Below are 18,735 nucleotides of genomic sequence, written 5' to 3'. Positions count from 1 at the left end.
TATATAAAAACAGAAATGGAACTTGCACAAAGATTTGAAAAAAAGAATCCTTTGTGAGAAACAGTCCGTTGATTTCGCATTGGAGTTTATTACCAATTGCTCTCGTCACCCTATGAAAACCACTCACTCAAAAGACAGTGCCGTCCTACAACTCAGACATTCTGCAGGTTAATAATATAAATAACAACACGTAGTACAAATGTTGAGTTGCAAGTCAGGTTAAGAACATATACACACATTTAAAAAAAAAAAAAAAGTAAAATTTCATAAATCAGTGCCAACACCCTTTGACGCTCCTAGTGCAATAACAGCTGGACGTATGGAGTAAAAAAGGCAGAACACCCAAAGCAAAAGCTACAGTATGAATGGGAACACGAGCAACGCCTTCGTTTATTATTAAGTTCAGTATTTGACCGTTTTGATATTGCTCATGCAACTTCGTACCAGTATTGCTCAGTACATTTTTGAAACGAGGATCTCAGACAAACAATAAATATTGGTTCATAACTTGTTCTCCACCAGTAGTTGAGCTGTAAAATGAACCTTCGACTCCACACCATCAACAAAATAAGATTTTTTTCATTGCTAAATCCTCTGTGTTGCATGTACTTGTTTATTTTGGGGCAACCTGCCTCATCTCCTCATTGCACTAGAGCTTCACATCATTTGCCAGTTACAGCTCTACCCCTCAAGAAAGCACAGTTAAATACATTAGGCAGTACTTGTTAGTCCTAGCAACAACTTGATAGTTACACCAAAAAGTGTCTAAAACAATCAGAGCCATTGCAGTGCGCCATCTGCTGCATACAAGCCTTTGAGGTTTGTGTGCGGCGCACAGTGAGCTACAATACACCCGTCTTTGTAAATCAAAGATGTTGAGACGATTTAATATTTTTAGGATCATTTATAGTTTTGTTCAGTAGAAAGTCTGGGCTTTGGTAGCCAAAGAGCTGGAAGTCACCCTGGTAACGTTCGTACAGACGCTTAATGTCTCGCTTGCTGATGCCTGAGAAATAGTGCTCCACCTTGGTCCTGTTATAGTGGGTGATGCCTGGAGGAATGGCTGGGTAGGACACCAGCTGGTCTATGTTTGCTGCTTTGAGGATGTAGGGGGCGTCTTTCTCCAGCGTCTCATGGTGGCCCACCACGCTGTAGTGTATCTCACACGGCGCGCACAGCTCTGCGTACGTCACCCAGTGGATGATGTGCTCGCCGAACTGCCGGTCCATGCGCCGACGCCCTTCTGCGTCGCCCAGGTAACGCACAAAGTCCTCGAAGTGCAGGCCGGAGGCAGTGAGGTCGCTGTTACGTTGGTTCTTCCGGTACTTGCGGATGATGGCCGGAGCAATGTCGTGCTTGTACCAAGGCTCGAAGCGAGGATTTTTCACAAACTTGTCCTTGAATGCAGAAATGTGGCGCTCGAACGGATCTCTTACAATGAAAAACTTGAAGTAGGTGCTCAATCTGTAAAGAAACAGAGGAATTTCATCATTATTTGAATTAGATCACTTTGCTATTGTTGCGCAGCATGGCAGGTTAACTCCAGTGCTGCTGTGAATATGAGATACATTAGGACATCCACATTTGTTACCTGTGAGTTATTTCCTGTGGTGTGAATGATGAGAGGCGCGGTAGGCCATTTTTCTCATGATCATGAACAAGGTTTTCTGGGATGTCCTCCACAGTGGAGAATGCTCCTGCCAAACACACAATTGACACAAGCTAATTAACCATAAAGTATTACTTACCTATTTCTGTAAAAGCTTTCACCGAACCCATACTGACCATTGAGAACAATGAGAACCTTCTTCCATTGAGTGTTGCCCACTTTGGGCGTCTGGCAAAACAAGATCCTATGTTTGTCGCAGACAAAGATGCGGTCCAGGACAAACTTGTTGATGGAGACATGAGTCAGATTTGTGAGGCTTCCGTTCTTACACACAGCAGAGAGCAGCTGGATTCTCTTGTCAATGACTGACTGCCAGGCGGCCTCTGTTGGAGCAACTGTGGGCTGAGACAGACAGAACAAAAACGGTATAAAAGGTGAATATAATGACTTTGTTTTGAATGAAGTCAAACAACAATGAGATGCATTAGTCACCGAGGCTGGTGGCTTTGGAGTAGGTTTGTCTGAACTGGAAACAAGGACGGGTTTAACCATCTTGGTCACAGGCACTGTCCCACTCTGTCCGATGATCCTCCTCCCATAATCTGAAAATGACAAGTACAGTGAGTAATCGGTTTCACCGGTGCGGCCAACTTCCTGTAGCTGTCAAATAAGTACCAGCTCACCATCTACGCTTCTGAAGTTGAATAACTTGGTGAAAATTATCAGGATGAGCAGCACCCAGCCGCAAGCCCCGAGGAGCAGCCAGTAGTGGCGCATGGCTTCATGGAAAAGCCGACGGCCATGAAAACACAGCAACTGGAGGACTGGAGCTGCGAGCTGACAGGTTAGCTGAAATGGCTGCAGACCCTGCTAACCTCAATGCTAACACTGACATCACCGTTCAGCTGCAGCGTAATTAGCTTTACGCGCGTCAGATGGAGACGCCGCTACGACTGGCTCCTAAAATTATAACATACATAGACAAGAGCTCATTCATAAAATGGTCTGCTAATCAGTCGCTACTTTAGGCAACATTAATAGTGACTGTGTTGAGCACAGACGACGTGTAAGTCCCTTAGCCCAGCAGCTAGCCACACCTGTCGACCACTAGCCAGATAACAACCCTACGGGTCTTCGCATTGAGGTTGACTCATTGAACACGCACAGTCCGACACTGCAACACAATAACACTGTGTTTTACCTTGACACCGAGTTACAACTACTTCACAGTTGGGTAAACTCTGGAACAAATTACTGATGCCATAGCGTCAGCTCTTTAACGCTGCATCCGATAAACAGAGGGAAGCAGCCAGCGCCCCCTGACGGCGAGGTGGGGCCAACGCACACAGCGATATGTATGCCGTTAAAGATGGGAAGATTTGTTGAAAGTTTATTGGCACATTGTGAATATCCATCCATCCATTTTCTTAACCGCTTACTCCCTAATGCGGGGTCACGGGGGTGTTGGAGCCTACGGGCGGAGGCTCCAACACCCCCGCGAGAGGTCGCCCGTAGGGCAACACATAGACAGACACACAGTGTTCAGTGTGAGTGCGTAAATGAATGGTTGTCTGGAGAGAAGCCAATCAACCTAATGCCACGTCTTTGGACTGTGGGAGGAACCCACGCAAACACGGAGAGAACGTGCAAACTCCACACAGAAAGCCTCCGGGAATCGAACCCAGAACCTTCTGGCTGTGAGGCGGTGCTACCCACCGCACCACCGTGCCGCCACATTGTGAATAACGAATTTAGCAATTACATATATGAGATACATTGCAAAATGTTTTTCACAATCTGCTTGCTTGTAGTCATAAATCCCAGAGAAGCTGAACTCAGTTAAAAAAACATATCAGACAAAACAAAACTCCCCGGCAAAAAAATTACCAAAAATAAATGACCAATGCACAATTATTTCAGGATGATTATTTTCTGTCACTGTCACAGAAAGGCTGTCATTCGCTCTAAACCATTAGATCAAACTATTAATCCCACGATGGGGAAATTTCTTTGTTTGCAGCAGGCATATAAAATTTTAACAAAAACAACAGACAGAAACAAGATAGAGAAAAAACGCTATTAAAATGTGCAAAAAACATAAACAAGGCACTAGAGAAAAACTGAAAATAGAAAGAGCATCTTTACAACATTTATATATGGTGTTTTGCACATGTATGTTTATGGCAGTATTGCACATCATAATTACTATACATTGTAGATTATGAGGTTGCGTTTTTTCCACATTGGTGGTAATATAGATATTGTAATAACACAGCAAATAAAAGTGAGTGTGCAGTGTATTTGTAGTGTCACAGTGTTATGTTGTAGAGTGTGATGGCTGTAGGGAGGAATGACCTGCGGTAGTGCTCCTTCCTGCACTGTGGGTGTAACAGTGTGGTGCTGAAGGAGCTGCTCAGAGCCTTTACAGTGTGCTGGAGGGGGTGGAGGCGTTCTCTATGTTGGATCCTTCTGTTGACCACCTCCTCCATGGACTCCAGTATGCAGCACAGGACAGAGTTGGCTTTCTGAACCAGCCTGTTGAGTCTCTTCCTGTCTCTGCCTAAGGTCCAGTGTAAAGTTTCCAGTCAGCGATGGTTTGGGGTGCAATGTCATCTGCTAGGGTGGGTCCACTGTGTTTTGAGGTCCAAGTTCACAGTCGTTTACCAGGAGGTTTTAGATGAACTCTATAGAGATGCAGCTTGCATTGTCCACTTGCACATGGTGCCAAAGCTACCAGTGCCTGCTTTAAGGACCATAGGATCCCTGTTCTTACTTGGCCAGCAAACACCCCTGACCCCAAAAACCCCAAAACCTCTAGGTTATTGTGAAGTGTACAGCATACCAGACCCAACAATGCAGACGGGCTGAACCTGTCAGAGAAACATAGGCTCTAATAACACCTGAGCAGTAACACAGACTGATCAACTCCATACCCCCCCACCACCGCATTGCTGCAATAATACAGGCAAAAAGAGCCGAGTGCTGGACATGCTCATACTTCTCAGTTAGCCAAGATTTCTAAAAATCCTCTTTGTATTGGTATTAAGTAATATTCAAATTTTCTGAGATACTGAATTTGGGGTTTTCATTAGTTGTCAACTATAATCATCACAATTAAAAGAAATAAACATTTGAAATATAGCCGCCTGTGTGCAATGAATGAATATACAAGCTTCACTTTTTGAAAAGCATTAGTATAAAAAACAACTTTTTAAAGATATTTTAATTATGTGACCTGCACCTCCCTCACAAGGCATTTGGATTGGAACCTCACATCATATTAACAGCTTTTTTCTGTCTGTTGTTGGATTCTTAAATACCACTATCTTGCGCTGCCCATGTTCTGCATCATGCTCCTGCCTTTATACATCTGCTGATCCACTTGCATTGTTATTTAAAATTAAAGGGTTAAAATCTCCTACTGCACTATTTTCACTCAGTTTATTTCTTATCCAGCCATCAAATCATCAAAGCAAATGCTTAGCATAACTAAACAGACACGGTACGTGACAAATGCAATTGATTCTGGTTTTGATTCCAAGTTTTTGAAATGTATATTGAACACCTGATTTGACAACCTGTAAATAAATTAAATACAAACTCATTTTAACTAATCGCATGAAAATATTAAAAAGGATTGTGTGCAAATTTAACTCGACACAAATTCAACCCAGCAGAACTTGGTGTAAAAAGAAAAACAAAGACAAGATCAACTTTTGTGTCATTTATTCCACTCGCAGAGGGGACAATTTAGTTCTCATCAACATTGACTGTCTGCAGACCTGTGAGGAGAAAAAAATAAATAAAATCAATCCAATGTCTTTTTTGCTTTAGTAATTTAAAGACCTTCTCTATTGACAGAGTACCTTTGCACGTGGTGACTGGAACATATGTGACCAGGGTGTACAGTTTGTTGGGAGAGTCCTCATCCTCATTACGTTTCCTGGACAGCCGCACACGCATCCTGTACGGCACGTTCCTGCACAACATGCATGATGGTTATCTTCTCTAAAACCCAGCTACATGATACTTGATTGGAGAATCAACATAGCAAATGTGTCATTCCCCCAATATCAAGTAAGCTGTATTAAACCACACACACACACACACACACACACACACACACACACACACACACACACACACACACACACACACACACACACACACACACACACACACACCTTCTTGTAACAAAATATATAAGATTTATAACTACAGGGGATATTTGGAACAAGTTTTGAAAAATTGACTTTCGCCAAACTCAATTTCTCCAACCCTAAGTCTGTCATCAGTTTCTCTCCCTTCCTTGCTAACACTATTCACAGCACTCAATAACGTGCCTTTAAATTAGTTCCTCTCCAAACATTTTATTTGGAGGATGTTCCAGTTTATGAGTTGTATAATTAAGTTGTATAATTACAACATTAGATTGTTTTCTTTTAAACAAGATTTTTTTTCCCCAACAACAAACCATCAATATAGGAATTATTGTAGGTAGGCCAAGAACTACAGAATTTGAGATTTTATGTATATACACAATTCAGTAAGAATTGACAAAAAAAAAGAAAAAAAAAAGCAATGACCACATGAGAAAAGACTTGCATATTATCCCATACAAAACACTGCTGCATCAAGAAGCACAGGGAATACAGTGAGAAAGAGTAGTTTAACTAGTGGGCTTGCTTTTCTAGATTGTACAAGTACATCCATTAAGGACTGGTCAAAAATCTAAAAGGCCGATGAAGACAGTAATGCATTTCCACTAGAACAAGCGTATTAATGGCACATCATCTCACCTGACACCCTTGCTCCACACTGCCTTGTTCAGGCGAGTGTCAATGCGCACATCAGGAGTTCCCATTTCCTTCACGGCAAACTTGCGAATTTCCTTGATGGCACGGGGAGCCCTCTTCTTGAAACTCCTGTATGGTGTCAATTTCAAGAATTTCAGCCAGTCATAAAGCATTTGCTGCGAGTTTCGTTTTACACAAACATTGTGGAGCAAATAATCTGACGAGAGTCAATTAAACACTATCTGATCTGCACAACACCCAAAGCCTGCTGTGTTTGCATTACTCACACTCCATGGATGCGCTTATGGATATTGATGGTGTACTCTCTGGTGACCACCTCGTTGATGGCTGAACGCCCCTTCTTTTTCTCACCTTTCTTTGTTGGGGCCATCTAAAAAAAAAAAAAAAAAGAGTTCGGTTACTCGTTGATCATTTGAACGTTAAAGACGAGATTAAACATTGCTCTAAAGATTAATTGGGAATTGGCAACAGTAACGACCATATATTTGTAAACGAGCTTTAGTTGAGCTTACACGAATAACCAAAAGGTTAGCATGAGACGCCGGTAATTTGCGCAGCTAACATGTGTAGTAAAGCAGAAAACACAACACACTTAAGCGTATCAAACAAAACCAATATCGGTGCTTTAATATTTGCAGCTCTATAACCTAATACAGCCGCTACACAACCCAGGAACAACTCTGGCTACGTGACGCGGAGGGTAATCTTTCCCCGCTTATAATCGACTTTCAGCATATTTTACTACGTCAAAACACTCATATTCAACGCAAAATATTGACAGCATAAACGTTAATATGGACTATGGGGAAATATAAAGCTTTAATGAAGTAGGATGGCGTTAGATTGTACAAATACAATTTCCGAAGAGAATACTCACATCGACTCAGAGTTGAGACGGAAGTCGGAAGGACGGACCAAACGTGGAGGATTGTGGGTAAAGGAAACCAGTCCTTTCTAAATTATATCCGATAGAAACAATTGTACAAACGAAGGTTCTCAGCCTGTTAACACGTATTGTACTACAGATTCAGAGCCATTCATATTCGCATTGATAAAATTATCTGGCAAAATAATATTGCCTGTTAGTGTTAAGAAAACGCACTTAAGTAAGCGAAAATGCATTTTCACAAACTAGTAAAACAAGGTTTAAAAAATGTGCATATTTGCATTATCAGTAAGTACAAAGTGTGGGCAAATAATTAAATGAATAGTATTTATGTTAAAGAGCTCTATTCTCCACATGGACACATTCTTTACAGGATCCTTATAGATGTTGAACTAGTTTAAAATAAAAGTAGAATTTAGAGCTGCTCTGTTTTTTATGTCAGTGTTCATTAAACCCTGAACACAAATTATAAGAGACTAAATTCCTTATAGTCTACCAATACAGCTAGAAAAAATGTTTATAGTACATTTAACACTTACCTCATTGACAACATAACCAGGCCTCCAGTTGTTATTTGCCAAAATGTCAGCAACTTAAAATATCATTCGGCATTTATTTTACAGTAAAATACAATGTTAAACTTGAAATCACAATGTCAACATTTCCTATGGACCTAAGAGAAAAGCAATAAATAAAAGAAAGTGTTCCTCTACATCATAATGTTGTAGTCACAATCAAAGACAGGGAGCTACATCATCATATCCCAGTTCTTTTGTGTCTGTAATGTCATTTATGCTGCAGATCACAGTAGAATGGTTGGTAGGTGTTCTATTAACTCAGAGCTTTGATCCTTAGTCTTTTCTCAAGGTGTTAAGTGCAACAAGCTTATTTGTCCATTGAACATGTGTCCCAGCAATAAATATGCACAAACTCCTCCTTTCAAGTATCATGTTGAACAAAATATTACAACCACATCCCAGGGCTTCCAGTTTATCCACCTGTACAAGTCATTGGATGCGCAACCATAGTGAAGTTCAAATTAGTCACAGCTTCTTTTTAATTTAAGCAGTCTAGTGTCTTTTCCTAAGGGCAAAAAGTTGGCTCCTTTTGGGATGATTCAGGCTGGTGAACATAAGAGAAGTTCCACATGGAAGTGGTGATGATCTGGTGAGCTGCAATATCGAGTGCTCTGAACTCTTCAGTTCATTTCAGGTAGACATTGCCAAACTATTCAAAGGAAATACAAAAAAGATATCAATAATGTTCTCCAACTAACATATGTAAAATATTACATTCAACAGAGGAATAGTTTGGCAGTGCTTTTTTTTTTTTTTTTAAATGAGAAACATTGAAGTCCATGCAAGGTATTTGTGTGGTCAGTAACACATCTCTGCAAATGCTGATAATGCAAATGTACATGTAAACACAAATGGCAATAACATCAGCTATTACAGTGTTTGAAGGCTGAGCAGTCACTTAATACAAAGCAAAGGACCCATTACAAAATCAGCATCTAACAATTTTAATGCACATTTGTAACAACCAATGTACAATGAACGAAAACCAAAAAAAAACAGTTATCTGAACTTTGTTAGGCATGTGAAATTTTAAGAATTAAAAAGTTGCTCTAAAACACTAACGCACAACAAAACAGGACGTCATTTTAGGTGCGTTTTGTTTCCCCATACACGGTTCATTACACACTTCCATAGGCTAGAATGTCCAGTAGTCTATGGCACAACACTTGCAGATCATCCAAAACATGTTAAGCGTTGCGGAGAAATTCACATTTTGCTGTAATATTTTTTTTTGTCATTACTAAAAAGGATATGTATACAATGAAATAAAACAGGGCAATGAAAAATTAGAGGCTAGACGTAGTAAATGAACCTTAGAACCTTTAGGCTCACTTGTCTCAGGAGACACACACCTCAGGCTGTGCTGAGCTCAGCTTACTGCTGCTAGGTGCAGCAACTTCAGCCGCAGCTGCTGACACGCTGTCTGACCGTTCTGGAGCTAGAGGCTGGCCAGCCATGGTCCTTCTGAAGAGCCGCATGCTCATCTGCAGAAGGTCGTTGTCTACCACCGGCGTAGCAGGGTACTGTTTTGTTAGACCCTGTAAAAGAAGACATATGAATGCATTTCTCCTCTCTCGTGAGGAAGCCCAGGGCCAATATTGCCTATGAGAGTGACTCAAGCTATGTCTACCTTGTCATTTTTTAAGAGTTGCCGGCGGATGGCAAAGTCCCTTCGGGCACACAGGGCCTTGCAGCACAGCCCCAGGTTGCTCATTAAACCTGCCCTCTCCACTCGCCTGTTAAGGGCTGCCATGTTCAGGGCTCCCAGGTCATGCTCAAACAATTTGTCAGCATCTGGAAAGAAAGATGAAGATGAAAGAGAGCTTTAGATAAAGAAATCACAAAACAATAAATATGAAGGCATACAGCATCACAATATAAACTGTGATTAAAAAACAAAAAAAACAAAAACACAAACATTATGGGAACGTGATTTTATGGTTTGATGAATTTAAGACAGTCACCTTTGGGGTCATCCAGCTCAGACTTGCACACCTCTTTGACTTGCTCCATGAGCTCAGCGCCAGCAAGTCGCTTGCTGATGCCCGCCCTGAGAAGCACAGCCCCTGGCGTGAACCGGAGCAGCGCCGCTCCTGCTGCCCGAGGCTCCTGCTTCTGTTTGGGCATCAGGCTCGACCAGTCCACGTCAATCACATCAAGAGGACCTGCCAGGACACAGTCAAAAATGTATGCAATGGTAATTTTGCTGCTGCATGATAAAACAAATCAAACGTTCAGAATTGTCTATTCCAGTTATGCATAGACAAAAACAACGGGTCTGCATGAGGTTTTTCCAGGTACCTGATATTTTCTCATCATCCTGTTGATCCTCCTTCTTCTGGCTGTCAGCAAGTATTTCATCTAGCTCATCATCACTGATTGGTTCATATTCTTCTCCCACTGATGCAGCAGACTGGCCATCATCTTCCTTGCCATCATCATCACCTGTGAACACAATTGTTTAATTACAGTTTGACAACCTAAAATAGGTGCAACAACAAACTCATTGTTTTGTCTTTTTTACCATCAATGCTGTCTGCTTTCTCAAGGTCCTGTTGATCTCCGATCAGATGGTGACTGTTTGTTGGTTTCTCAGGCTCTGGAGGGCTGAAAGCTTCTCTTGGCAGCAGTGGCTCATACTCACTTCTATCTTGCCTCATCATGTCCCCTCGCATGTCTCCTCTCATTTCAGCCCTCAGTTCTCCCCGTCCTGGACCTCTGGGGTCTCCGTGCAGTGGTAGGTCCATCAACATCAACCTCTCCCTGTCGCGATCGCCAACTCTTTCAATTCTGCCGTCTCTCTCACGGTCCCTTTCTCGCTCTCTATCTCGCTCCCGTTCGTGCTGCTGGATGAATCCCTCTGGGAGCAAGCGCTCCCGGTCTCTGATGTCCCGCTCCCTCAAAAGAGGTTCACGGCCAGGACGCATCAGCAAAGGCTCACGACCCCGGCTTGGCCAGTCTCTAGGTTCAGGCTCCCAGTCTCTCTGTTGCTGTAGGGGCTGCTGAAGGAGCAAGGACTGTTGCTGCTGTTGCTGCTGCTGCTGCTGCTGAGGTCGCATATCTTTTCGGTCTCTGTCTCGTTCCCGCTCAAACGGTTCTCTGTCTCTTTCCCGTTCTCGACTGTCGTAGGAGCCAGCACGGGACCTGGCTTGTCTCTCAGAGTCAGGAGAACTCCGCCTGGAGCTGTGGCTGCGAGAATCCTGACGGTCTGGAAGAAAGGGAGAAGGTACATGAGTACATGTGAAATGAGTTGGAAGTTGTTTTTGTAAACTTGTGTACAGCTCCTCAAAAAAATTAACACTCTCTCTCCTCATGCATTTACCTGATGAAGTGCTGCGACTGGGCTCTCCTCTCCTCAACTGGTCAATTCGAGACTTCCTCTCTGCTCCTGGGGGGTCATTCCCAACTGGCCTCTCTCTCTCCCTTTCTCGTTCTCTGTCACGGGAGTTGGTGCCCTGTAGTCTGCCTCGCCGGGATCGCTGGCCCTGGGGGTCATCTCGGTGGGCCGACTCAATGGAGGGCGATCGTGGGCGTCTGGATGATGTGCGGCTCTGGTTGCTCCCCATGCTGCTGCTGCGTGTCTGCTCGGGGGGAGGCTTGCGTAGCAGGGACTTGGACATAAGTGGCTGTGGAGTCAGAGTCTGCAACAGCATCGGTGGATCCTGAGAAAGCAGAGGGGCAATGGAAGGAGGGTTGCACCTCTCCCTGTCCCTGCCCACCCTGGGGACACCACCTCTCCTCAGAGGCTCAGCAGGAACCCTCTCAGCAAGGGACAGGGAACTTTGTGTTTCTACGGGCCCTCCCCGCTCTGTGACTTCCTCATCTGACCAGTCACTGAAATTGTCTACCTTAGACAGTGGTGAAAGTTCTGTGCTGCCTCCAGTAACACGATGATCAGGTCTCATTGAGGGTGGAGGAGTCCTGGGACCTCTCTTCCTCTTACCGTGTGGCTGAGGAGCTGAGGTCTCATCCTCAGACACATCAGATTCTCCCCGTGACCGTTTTCTTTTTCGATCCAGTGCCTTTTTCTTTGTTACTTTCCTGGGAGAGTGCAAGCTTGAAGGAACATCTGCTGAAGCCCCAATGGGGGGTTCGGGGTTGAAGCGGTCTGATGCTGCAGCCAAGCGGTTTCCACCACCAACCTCCTCTTCCTTACGACCCTTCTTGAGCCCCTTCTTCTGTGCCTTTGTCTTCTTCTTGCCCTCCTCATGTGTCGGGGCACCAGCGATCTCTCTATCATCACCACACCCAGGAAGTGCTGAAGGAGGAGGAGGAGGAGTGGATTCCCGCTGGTCTCTGCCTCTACTACGGGGATCGGGCGGAGTGTCTGAAAGGTGGTCTCCTCGTCGATCACCACCTCTGCTACGTTCTCCCCGAGGATCGAAATCCTCGTGACGGCTGCGCGTTTCCCGTTTGTCCCCTGCTCCTCGGCGTTCCTCATCCTTCCAGTGCGAGTGCTTGTCTTCTGGCAGAGCAGCTCGTGATGGAGAACGTAGCAATGGCTCCTGGGGCCGCACCACTTGGCTCAGCAGACGATGCTTATCGCTGCCTGCACATTTACACAGAACAGCAAGACAACCAGACTTAGTACTTAATTAATAACTTATTTTAAAACTTCAAGTCAAAAAAAGGCACACAAATAAATAGCATGTGTATCAATTAATTTGTTATACAGTGGACAGTCAACACCAGAATGTATGCAATGAAAACTTAACTAATTTACAAGTTATACCAAATACACTTCAAACAGCAAACAGTGTATATTTTCATTTGAAGTAAAAGCGGTGCATTCCCCATTAAATAGGAGTGTGTCCTTTCAAAAAGAATTTCCCTACTGTCAGATGGAGGCGGACACACTGGGCTGGGGAGGAGGGGTTGAGAGTGGAGCTTGGCCTGTCCTCGGCCAATCGGGCGCTCACTTTTGTCTTCTGCGCTGTTGTAACCATCGCTGTCAGCTGGACTCAGGTCCCGTGCAGCTCGCTTAGGTGAGGGCCGGGGGCTCGGGCTGCTCTCCACCCGTTGCCTCTTACGGCTACAAGTGACAAAGGATGGGAGGAAAAAGAATAGTAATCTAAAATGTAGATGTATTGGAGAATTTATTTTTTGAACTACAATGTAACAAGATGCTTCCCTTCAAGAAACCACCTCAAATAAATGGTAAATAATAAATAAATAATGGTAAAATGAATGGTAAAAATCAGACACAAACCTTATCTTTCGATCATCCCGGGTGTCTCGAACAGGCCGATCGTCTCTGCTCTCTTCCCTTCTCTCCCGCCTGTCCTCCCTCCCTCTCTCTCGCTCCTCCCATTCCCGCTGCCTGTCCCGCTGTTCCCTCTCTCGCTCCCTCTCCCGCTCTCTCTCCCTCTCTCGCTCCTTCCTCTCCCTGTCTCGTTCCTCTCGCTCCCTTTCTCGCTCTTCACGCTCCCTCTCCCGTTCCCTTTCCCTCTCTCGTTCCCGCTCTCGCTCCCTGACCCGCTCCCTCTCAGCCTCCCTCTCCTTCTCTCGTTCTTTTTCCCTTTCGCGCTCTCGGTCCTTCTCTTTCTCCCTCTCTCGCTCCCTGTCTCTCTCTCGTTCCCGGTCACGGGTCCGGTCGTCCCGCCTTTCATCTATTCTGTCTGCCCTGCGATCCTCCCGTCTTTCCTCCCTCTCACACTCCTCTGACCTCCCCTGGTGTCTATTTGGAGAAACTGGAAAAGGAAAAGAAAAATGTAGTTTTGTCAGACACATATTTTGTCATTTCTTTTGGCCAAATTTCAGAATAGATGCCAGTTGGAAAAAAAAAAAAAAATCTCTCACCTCTGTCGCGGTTGTCTCTGCGATCACGTTCTGCGTGACCTCCTCTCCTGTCATAGGAAGAGTCCCTAGTCTGCTCTCCTCTTCTATCACTCTCGTAGCGATCTCGGTCTGAGCCCCTGTCTGAGCTTCTTTCAGTAGCACTGCGATCTGTGCTCCTCTCCACACTTCGATCACGTGCAGCACTGCTCCGTGACTCCCAATTATCATGACTACTTTCCAGCTGAGACCCCCTGGAGTTCCTGTTTGAGCCTAAAAGAAGACGGACAAAAAAAAGAGCAATTACTTAAAAATTAAAAGAACAAATAGGCACAGCTGTCAACATCACCTAATACACTCCTTTATGTTAAGAGGGCTACAAATAAAAAAAAAAACTCAAGGTGACATCAGCGCTTACCTTTTTCAGTGGTCTCATTAGAACGTCCTCTACCTCGTCCATTCCTCTCAGTTCTGTCTGTCCTGCCACTATCTTCACGTCCATGACCTCTCCCATAACTCCTATCGTCCTGCACTAGTTCCTCCTTCCTGTAGGATTCAGCCCTATCCCTTTCCTTCTCCCGCTCTCTGTCCTTGTCCCGCTCTTTCTCCCTCTCTCTCTCTCGTTCCCGATCACGCCGCTCCAGGGACTCTCTACTGGAGCGGATCTCTGTCTTGCTCTCTCTGCAGTCTTTTACATCCCTATTGTCTCTGTGATCACGAGACTCTCGGATTGATTCCCTCCCCCGATCGCGTGCATCTCGTCGATCACGAGCATCTCTGGTGTCTCTGCTGTCCCTGTCATCCCGTGTGTCCCGTGAGGAGACCTGTTCAGAGTCATAGTCCCGCTCGTTGCGGATGCTGTCTTTCTCTCTCTTGCTTCGACTATCTGTTTGCAAAGAATACACAGTTTACAAAGTGATCAACACACCCACTAACAACTTAGTAGTCATAAAAAAACACTACTAAAAGTAACTTAGTCAACTGCAAGCAATAAAGAATGTATTGGAATGGTGACTGCATTTGACAAAATAACTAAACATATTGGGTAGTTTTGATACCATGATGTGTGATATAAAGGAATAATATGGAGAGAAAAGTACCATCTCTGCGATCATGTTTGCGTTCCTGAATAAGTGGACTCCTCTCTCTGTCACCACGACTCCTTTCGCGATCCCTGGAGTGGCGCCGGCTGGGACTTGATCGGTCAGATCGGCGGTGAGGTGAGGAGTTGTCGTGGGAGGCAGGGGGTGATCGGGAGCGCCTAGAGCTCTGAGGGGAGGAGTTGGAGGCTGGAGCACTCCGCCGGTAGGTGGGAGAGGATGAGCGGCGCCGTCGGGGAGATGGAGAATGCTGCTGGGCAGAAGAACCCGAGTGGGAAGAAGGCGAGTGATGGCGGGGAGGTGTGGGGCTACGCAGGTGTCGTGGAGGAGAGGTAGACCTGCAGTGATAGTGATAGGGATCATGTCCAGTGTAATGATTTAAAAAAAAAAATAAATAAATAAATAAAAGGTTTAATAATTGTAGTGAGTGTTGAGGCAGATATGGTTGACTTACAAATTGTTTACTGTATACACTAACCTGCGAGGAGGAGAGTCCAGTGTAGAGGTCTTATGTGATGAAACTTTAGGAGATGGTGACTTCTTCCTGGCTGAGGGCGATGCAGCCCTGGAGGGAGACGACACGCTACCAGAACGCTCTTCTGATGTGACTGATCGCTTGGCCTTGTGGGAACTGTCCGATCGGTCCCTAAAGGCAATGATGAATGATTGATATTGTAGAATTCTGTTTGCGCTGCTGACTATTGATCAAGTTGTAATCTTAATAATTTAATGTAAACATACAGTATAATCATATGTTGTATAGTCTGTCTGTATTTACCTGCGTTTTTCCTTCTTCTCTTTATGTTTCTCTATGTCTCGTCCACGATCTTTCCCTTCTTTCTGTTTCTCCTCAGACTTCTCCTTGTTTTTATGCTTGCCCTTGTGTTTCTTCCCAGTCACAGGAAGGTCTAGAGGAACTGGAGGAGGAGGACTGGGTGTACGGGGCCCTTTCTTTTTACCATGACCACTTTTTGAAGGCCTGATTGTAATATGGAAACATAACAATGCAACACGTTACCATCAAATACAAAAGCCAGTAATATATTGAACTGGCATGGCTTCACACCAAGTATCACTTAACATCTGTAGTCTCCTACCTGACAGTTTCTGAAATGGGTGAGGTGGTCACCAGTGTTTTCTTTTCCTTCTTTCCAGAGCCTAGTCCTTTGCCTCCACATTTGGTTCCACTTTTGTGTTTTGGGGATCCATTGGATTTCTTAGATGACGGCGAACCTTTGGAGCTTAAATGCTCAGGAGACACCTGAGGAAAAAAAATTATAAGATTGATAACTTTTAGAGTAAATAAATATTGAGAGGGCAGTTAACACAAGACTGAATACTCAAATATTACCCAACTTTGTCTGACAGACCTATGTCAACTGTGTTGTCTTACCTTCGGCAAAACAGTGGTTCTTGTTTTGGTGGTGGTCTCATCTTTTTTGATGACAATTTCCTCTCTCTTTTCTAAATTCTCCTGCTCCAGTTTCATCAGCTCGCGCTGAATCTTCTGACGCTTCATTTCTAGAGATAGCTCGTAGTCGTAATCACCAAGATCTGAGTCTAAAAGTGAACCAAAACACACAAGCATCTACAAAATGCATCTTGTCACTAATTTAACTATTCTTTAGTTCACTATGTTCATTTGAGCACCTGCCCCCCCAAAAAATTAATAGACAAATCTTAAACCTTCACGATTGGTTTCCCACTCTGTGGGCTCTTCTTCACTGGCTGGGGTGCGCTCCTTTGTAATTTTGATATCCTCCTTCTCCCTGTGTCTGCCTCTGGAGGAGTCTCTCTGCTGTAGATGTTCATATACACATATTAAAATTACAAGTATATCACCCATCACATTTCACAATGTCTTTTATCATGTAGACAATAATTGCTGTATTACAGAAAACTACAAAGATATTTTTTACTATTATTCAAACTCTTTGCTGGGGTATCACCATAAATCTTCTCTCTAGGTTAAAAAAATTACTAAATGCGCAAAGACTCACTCTAGTTGTGGGGGATGTAGGCTCGTCTAAGTCTCGTTTTAGGTTTTCTGGGTCAACATCCTGTCTTTTATTTTTCATCCTCTCCCGCAGATCACCTGTGGGTCTCTCTGTTGACCTGTTCCATTAGGCAAACACAAACATAAATGCAATATTGTATATTTGGGAAGACTTTGGTAAACACTTGAAAAATCATATCCCTAAAGCGACTACTTCATTTCTGATCAAAACAAATTAAATCTTCAATAAAACTATTTACCGACTAAAGCTAAATCCTTTGCCTCGTGGCTGAGTTCCATGTGTGTAGCGACAAGTGCTGCCGTAGCTGCAATTACCAGTCTTCAGCCAATTTCTACAGTGGCTCTGCAAAAAAAAAAAACAGAAAAATTATACAGAAATAATAATTATTACAGTGCATTAGGTTTAAAATATAACACAAAAAGGTTATACCAGTTCTCCAGAATGCAGAATACTTTGACATAAACAAGGAAATATTCCAGAACACAGTTAATTCCGTAGCTAAATATAAAAGTAGGCCGTGAATGTTCCACCTTCAGAACAAGAGACTCCAATGATAGTGGCATGTAAATATTTTGTGATTAGGATAGGCATACCTCAGCAGCATTACTCCCAGTGCTGGGTCCAAGTCTTTCAAACACACTGGGCCTGCGGGAGGGGGCGGCGGGGTTGCTGGTGCTGCTAGTAGTGGTGCTGCTGCTGTCAGATATGGTTTTTGAATTCTCCACTGTTACCTTCCGCCTGATCTTGGACATTCTGCAGGACTGAAAGTAAGATCAATCCAAAAAAAACACAGTAAGCAATCTACATTCATAGAAGCCTTGCACATAAGCACGATTTCATTAGAATAACTTTAAAAACTAATTGAGTGACCTGCAAGCCAAATTCATTCATTCATTGATTGTGAGTGAATGAGACCCGTATTCACTCACAAAGCTCGGGGCTTTAGCGCTCTCCAAGTGCGCTTCAGACGCCGACTTCAATCTAAGCACCTCACTCAAAGACTGGACTGTATGTTGGGCTTCTCACAGCCTTCGTTTGCCTGCCAGTGGCCGCGCATCCGAAACATAAACATATGCAAATACCCTGCTCTGTTGTTGTCAGTGCCGCTGCTCTGCGCTAACTTTGGTTAGCAGTCCAACGTGCTAGCTTGAGGTTAACCAAAGTTCTAAGCTAACGTTAACTCGCTGCATAACTTTATTGGTTTTGTTTAAATGTCTTACACTCATACGTGTGCATATGCTATTAAAATTTGTAGCTATATAATCACGAACACACCGGACAGACACAAGTAACTAGAGGCTAATGCTAAAGTTAGTCAAGCGCTAATAAATTCGTGCTGCATCTCAGCGAGGGGCCTATGAGCCACCGTCACTTCACAGCCCCTCCATACATGATGCAGCCAAACACCTGGTATCTCACCCAAGATATTTATTCGGTGTCGCATCTACTTTAGTCCAGTTGGTGGTTTTAGCACCTGGAGAAATAACGAGGCTTATTCTTTAAAATCAAAGGCAGAAACTGCCCCGGGTGCCTTCATATTGGCGGAGAGTGCGCATCATAGCTTCCGTTCTTCTTCTATGGTGGTGGACACGGTTCGACCTGGCTTTACTGCCGACCGCCGAAAAGAAAAGTACGGATTTCGGATTCCTGTACGTTTTATTCTGGTCATTTATTTTGCTTCTTGTCTCTTTTATTTTTTATCAGCAAAATATGAATATTGTCACAGCAACGAGTATTTAGTTAAGATTTGGGAAGCTTGCTGCGCTGGGGATTTATGTTGGAAAGTTCATACCGTAAGCGAAGCTTTGAACACAGTGTCTGACTTCACTTTCACTGTTTCGTTTGAATAAAAAAAACGAATAGCAACCCAATTTCTAATAATAGCGATAATAATAAAGGTGATATGAGGTTATTATTAGTGCTAATAAGTTCATAACGATGATGATGATGAT

The 18,735-nt window shown here is 43.8% G+C and overlaps 3 protein-coding genes across 6 annotated transcripts; all 3 read right to left on the bottom strand.

Annotated features, from left to right (window-relative positions):
* Window positions 1-68: 68 nt before the first annotated feature.
* LOC114847379 (carbohydrate sulfotransferase 10-like) lies at window positions 69-2,948 on the bottom strand. Of its 2 annotated transcripts, none has more exons than XM_029137047.3 (5): window positions 2,811-2,948; window positions 2,102-2,211; window positions 1,786-2,011; window positions 1,592-1,697; window positions 69-1,464 (listed from the first exon to the last, which is right to left on the bottom strand). In XM_029137047.3, the coding sequence occupies exons 2-5, from the start codon at window positions 2,159-2,161 to the stop codon at window positions 867-869; spliced, it is 990 nt and encodes a 329-aa protein (XP_028992880.1). In that variant the 5' UTR covers window positions 2,162-2,211; window positions 2,811-2,948; the 3' UTR covers window positions 69-866. The 2 variants fall into 2 exon arrangements, with proteins under 2 accessions (XP_028992880.1, XP_028992860.1); XM_029137027.2 differs by having other exon boundaries at window positions 2,293-2,928.
* A 2,370-nt stretch (window positions 2,949-5,318) lies between these two features.
* Window positions 5,319-7,441, bottom strand: rpl31 (ribosomal protein L31). The gene is made up of 5 exons (XM_029131644.3): window positions 7,304-7,441; window positions 6,693-6,796; window positions 6,409-6,534; window positions 5,476-5,588; window positions 5,319-5,391 (listed from the first exon to the last, which is right to left on the bottom strand). Exons 2-5 carry the CDS (start codon window positions 6,794-6,796, stop codon window positions 5,360-5,362), a joined length of 375 nt encoding a protein of 124 aa, XP_028987477.1. The 5' UTR covers window positions 7,304-7,441; the 3' UTR covers window positions 5,319-5,359.
* A 1,377-nt stretch (window positions 7,442-8,818) lies between these two features.
* zc3h13 (zinc finger CCCH-type containing 13) lies at window positions 8,819-18,366 on the bottom strand. 3 transcript variants are annotated; one of them, XM_029131614.3, is made up of 20 exons: window positions 18,203-18,366; window positions 17,377-17,544; window positions 17,022-17,125; window positions 16,766-16,880; window positions 16,452-16,563; window positions 16,159-16,325; window positions 15,863-16,026; window positions 15,544-15,744; window positions 15,244-15,411; window positions 14,766-15,103; window positions 14,084-14,551; window positions 13,690-13,938; window positions 13,100-13,580; window positions 12,726-12,922; window positions 11,213-12,439; window positions 10,415-11,098; window positions 10,192-10,335; window positions 9,855-10,055; window positions 9,521-9,684; window positions 8,819-9,428 (listed from the first exon to the last, which is right to left on the bottom strand). In XM_029131614.3, exons 2-20 carry the CDS (start codon window positions 17,533-17,535, stop codon window positions 9,228-9,230), a joined length of 5,544 nt encoding a protein of 1,847 aa, XP_028987447.1. In that variant the 5' UTR covers window positions 17,536-17,544; window positions 18,203-18,366; the 3' UTR covers window positions 8,819-9,227. The 3 variants fall into 3 exon arrangements, with proteins under 3 accessions (XP_028987447.1, XP_028987464.1, XP_028987456.1); XM_029131631.3 differs by having other exon boundaries at window positions 12,810-12,922; XM_029131623.3 differs by lacking the exon at window positions 18,203-18,366 and adding an exon at window positions 17,713-18,092.
* Between the last annotated feature and the right edge of the window lie 369 nt (window positions 18,367-18,735).

Source organism: Betta splendens, chromosome 2, assembly GCF_900634795.4.
Source record: "Betta splendens chromosome 2, fBetSpl5.4, whole genome shotgun sequence".
Lineage (NCBI taxonomy): Eukaryota > Metazoa > Chordata > Actinopteri > Anabantiformes > Osphronemidae > Betta > Betta splendens.
This window is presented reverse-complemented; position numbering and strand designations above follow the sequence as displayed.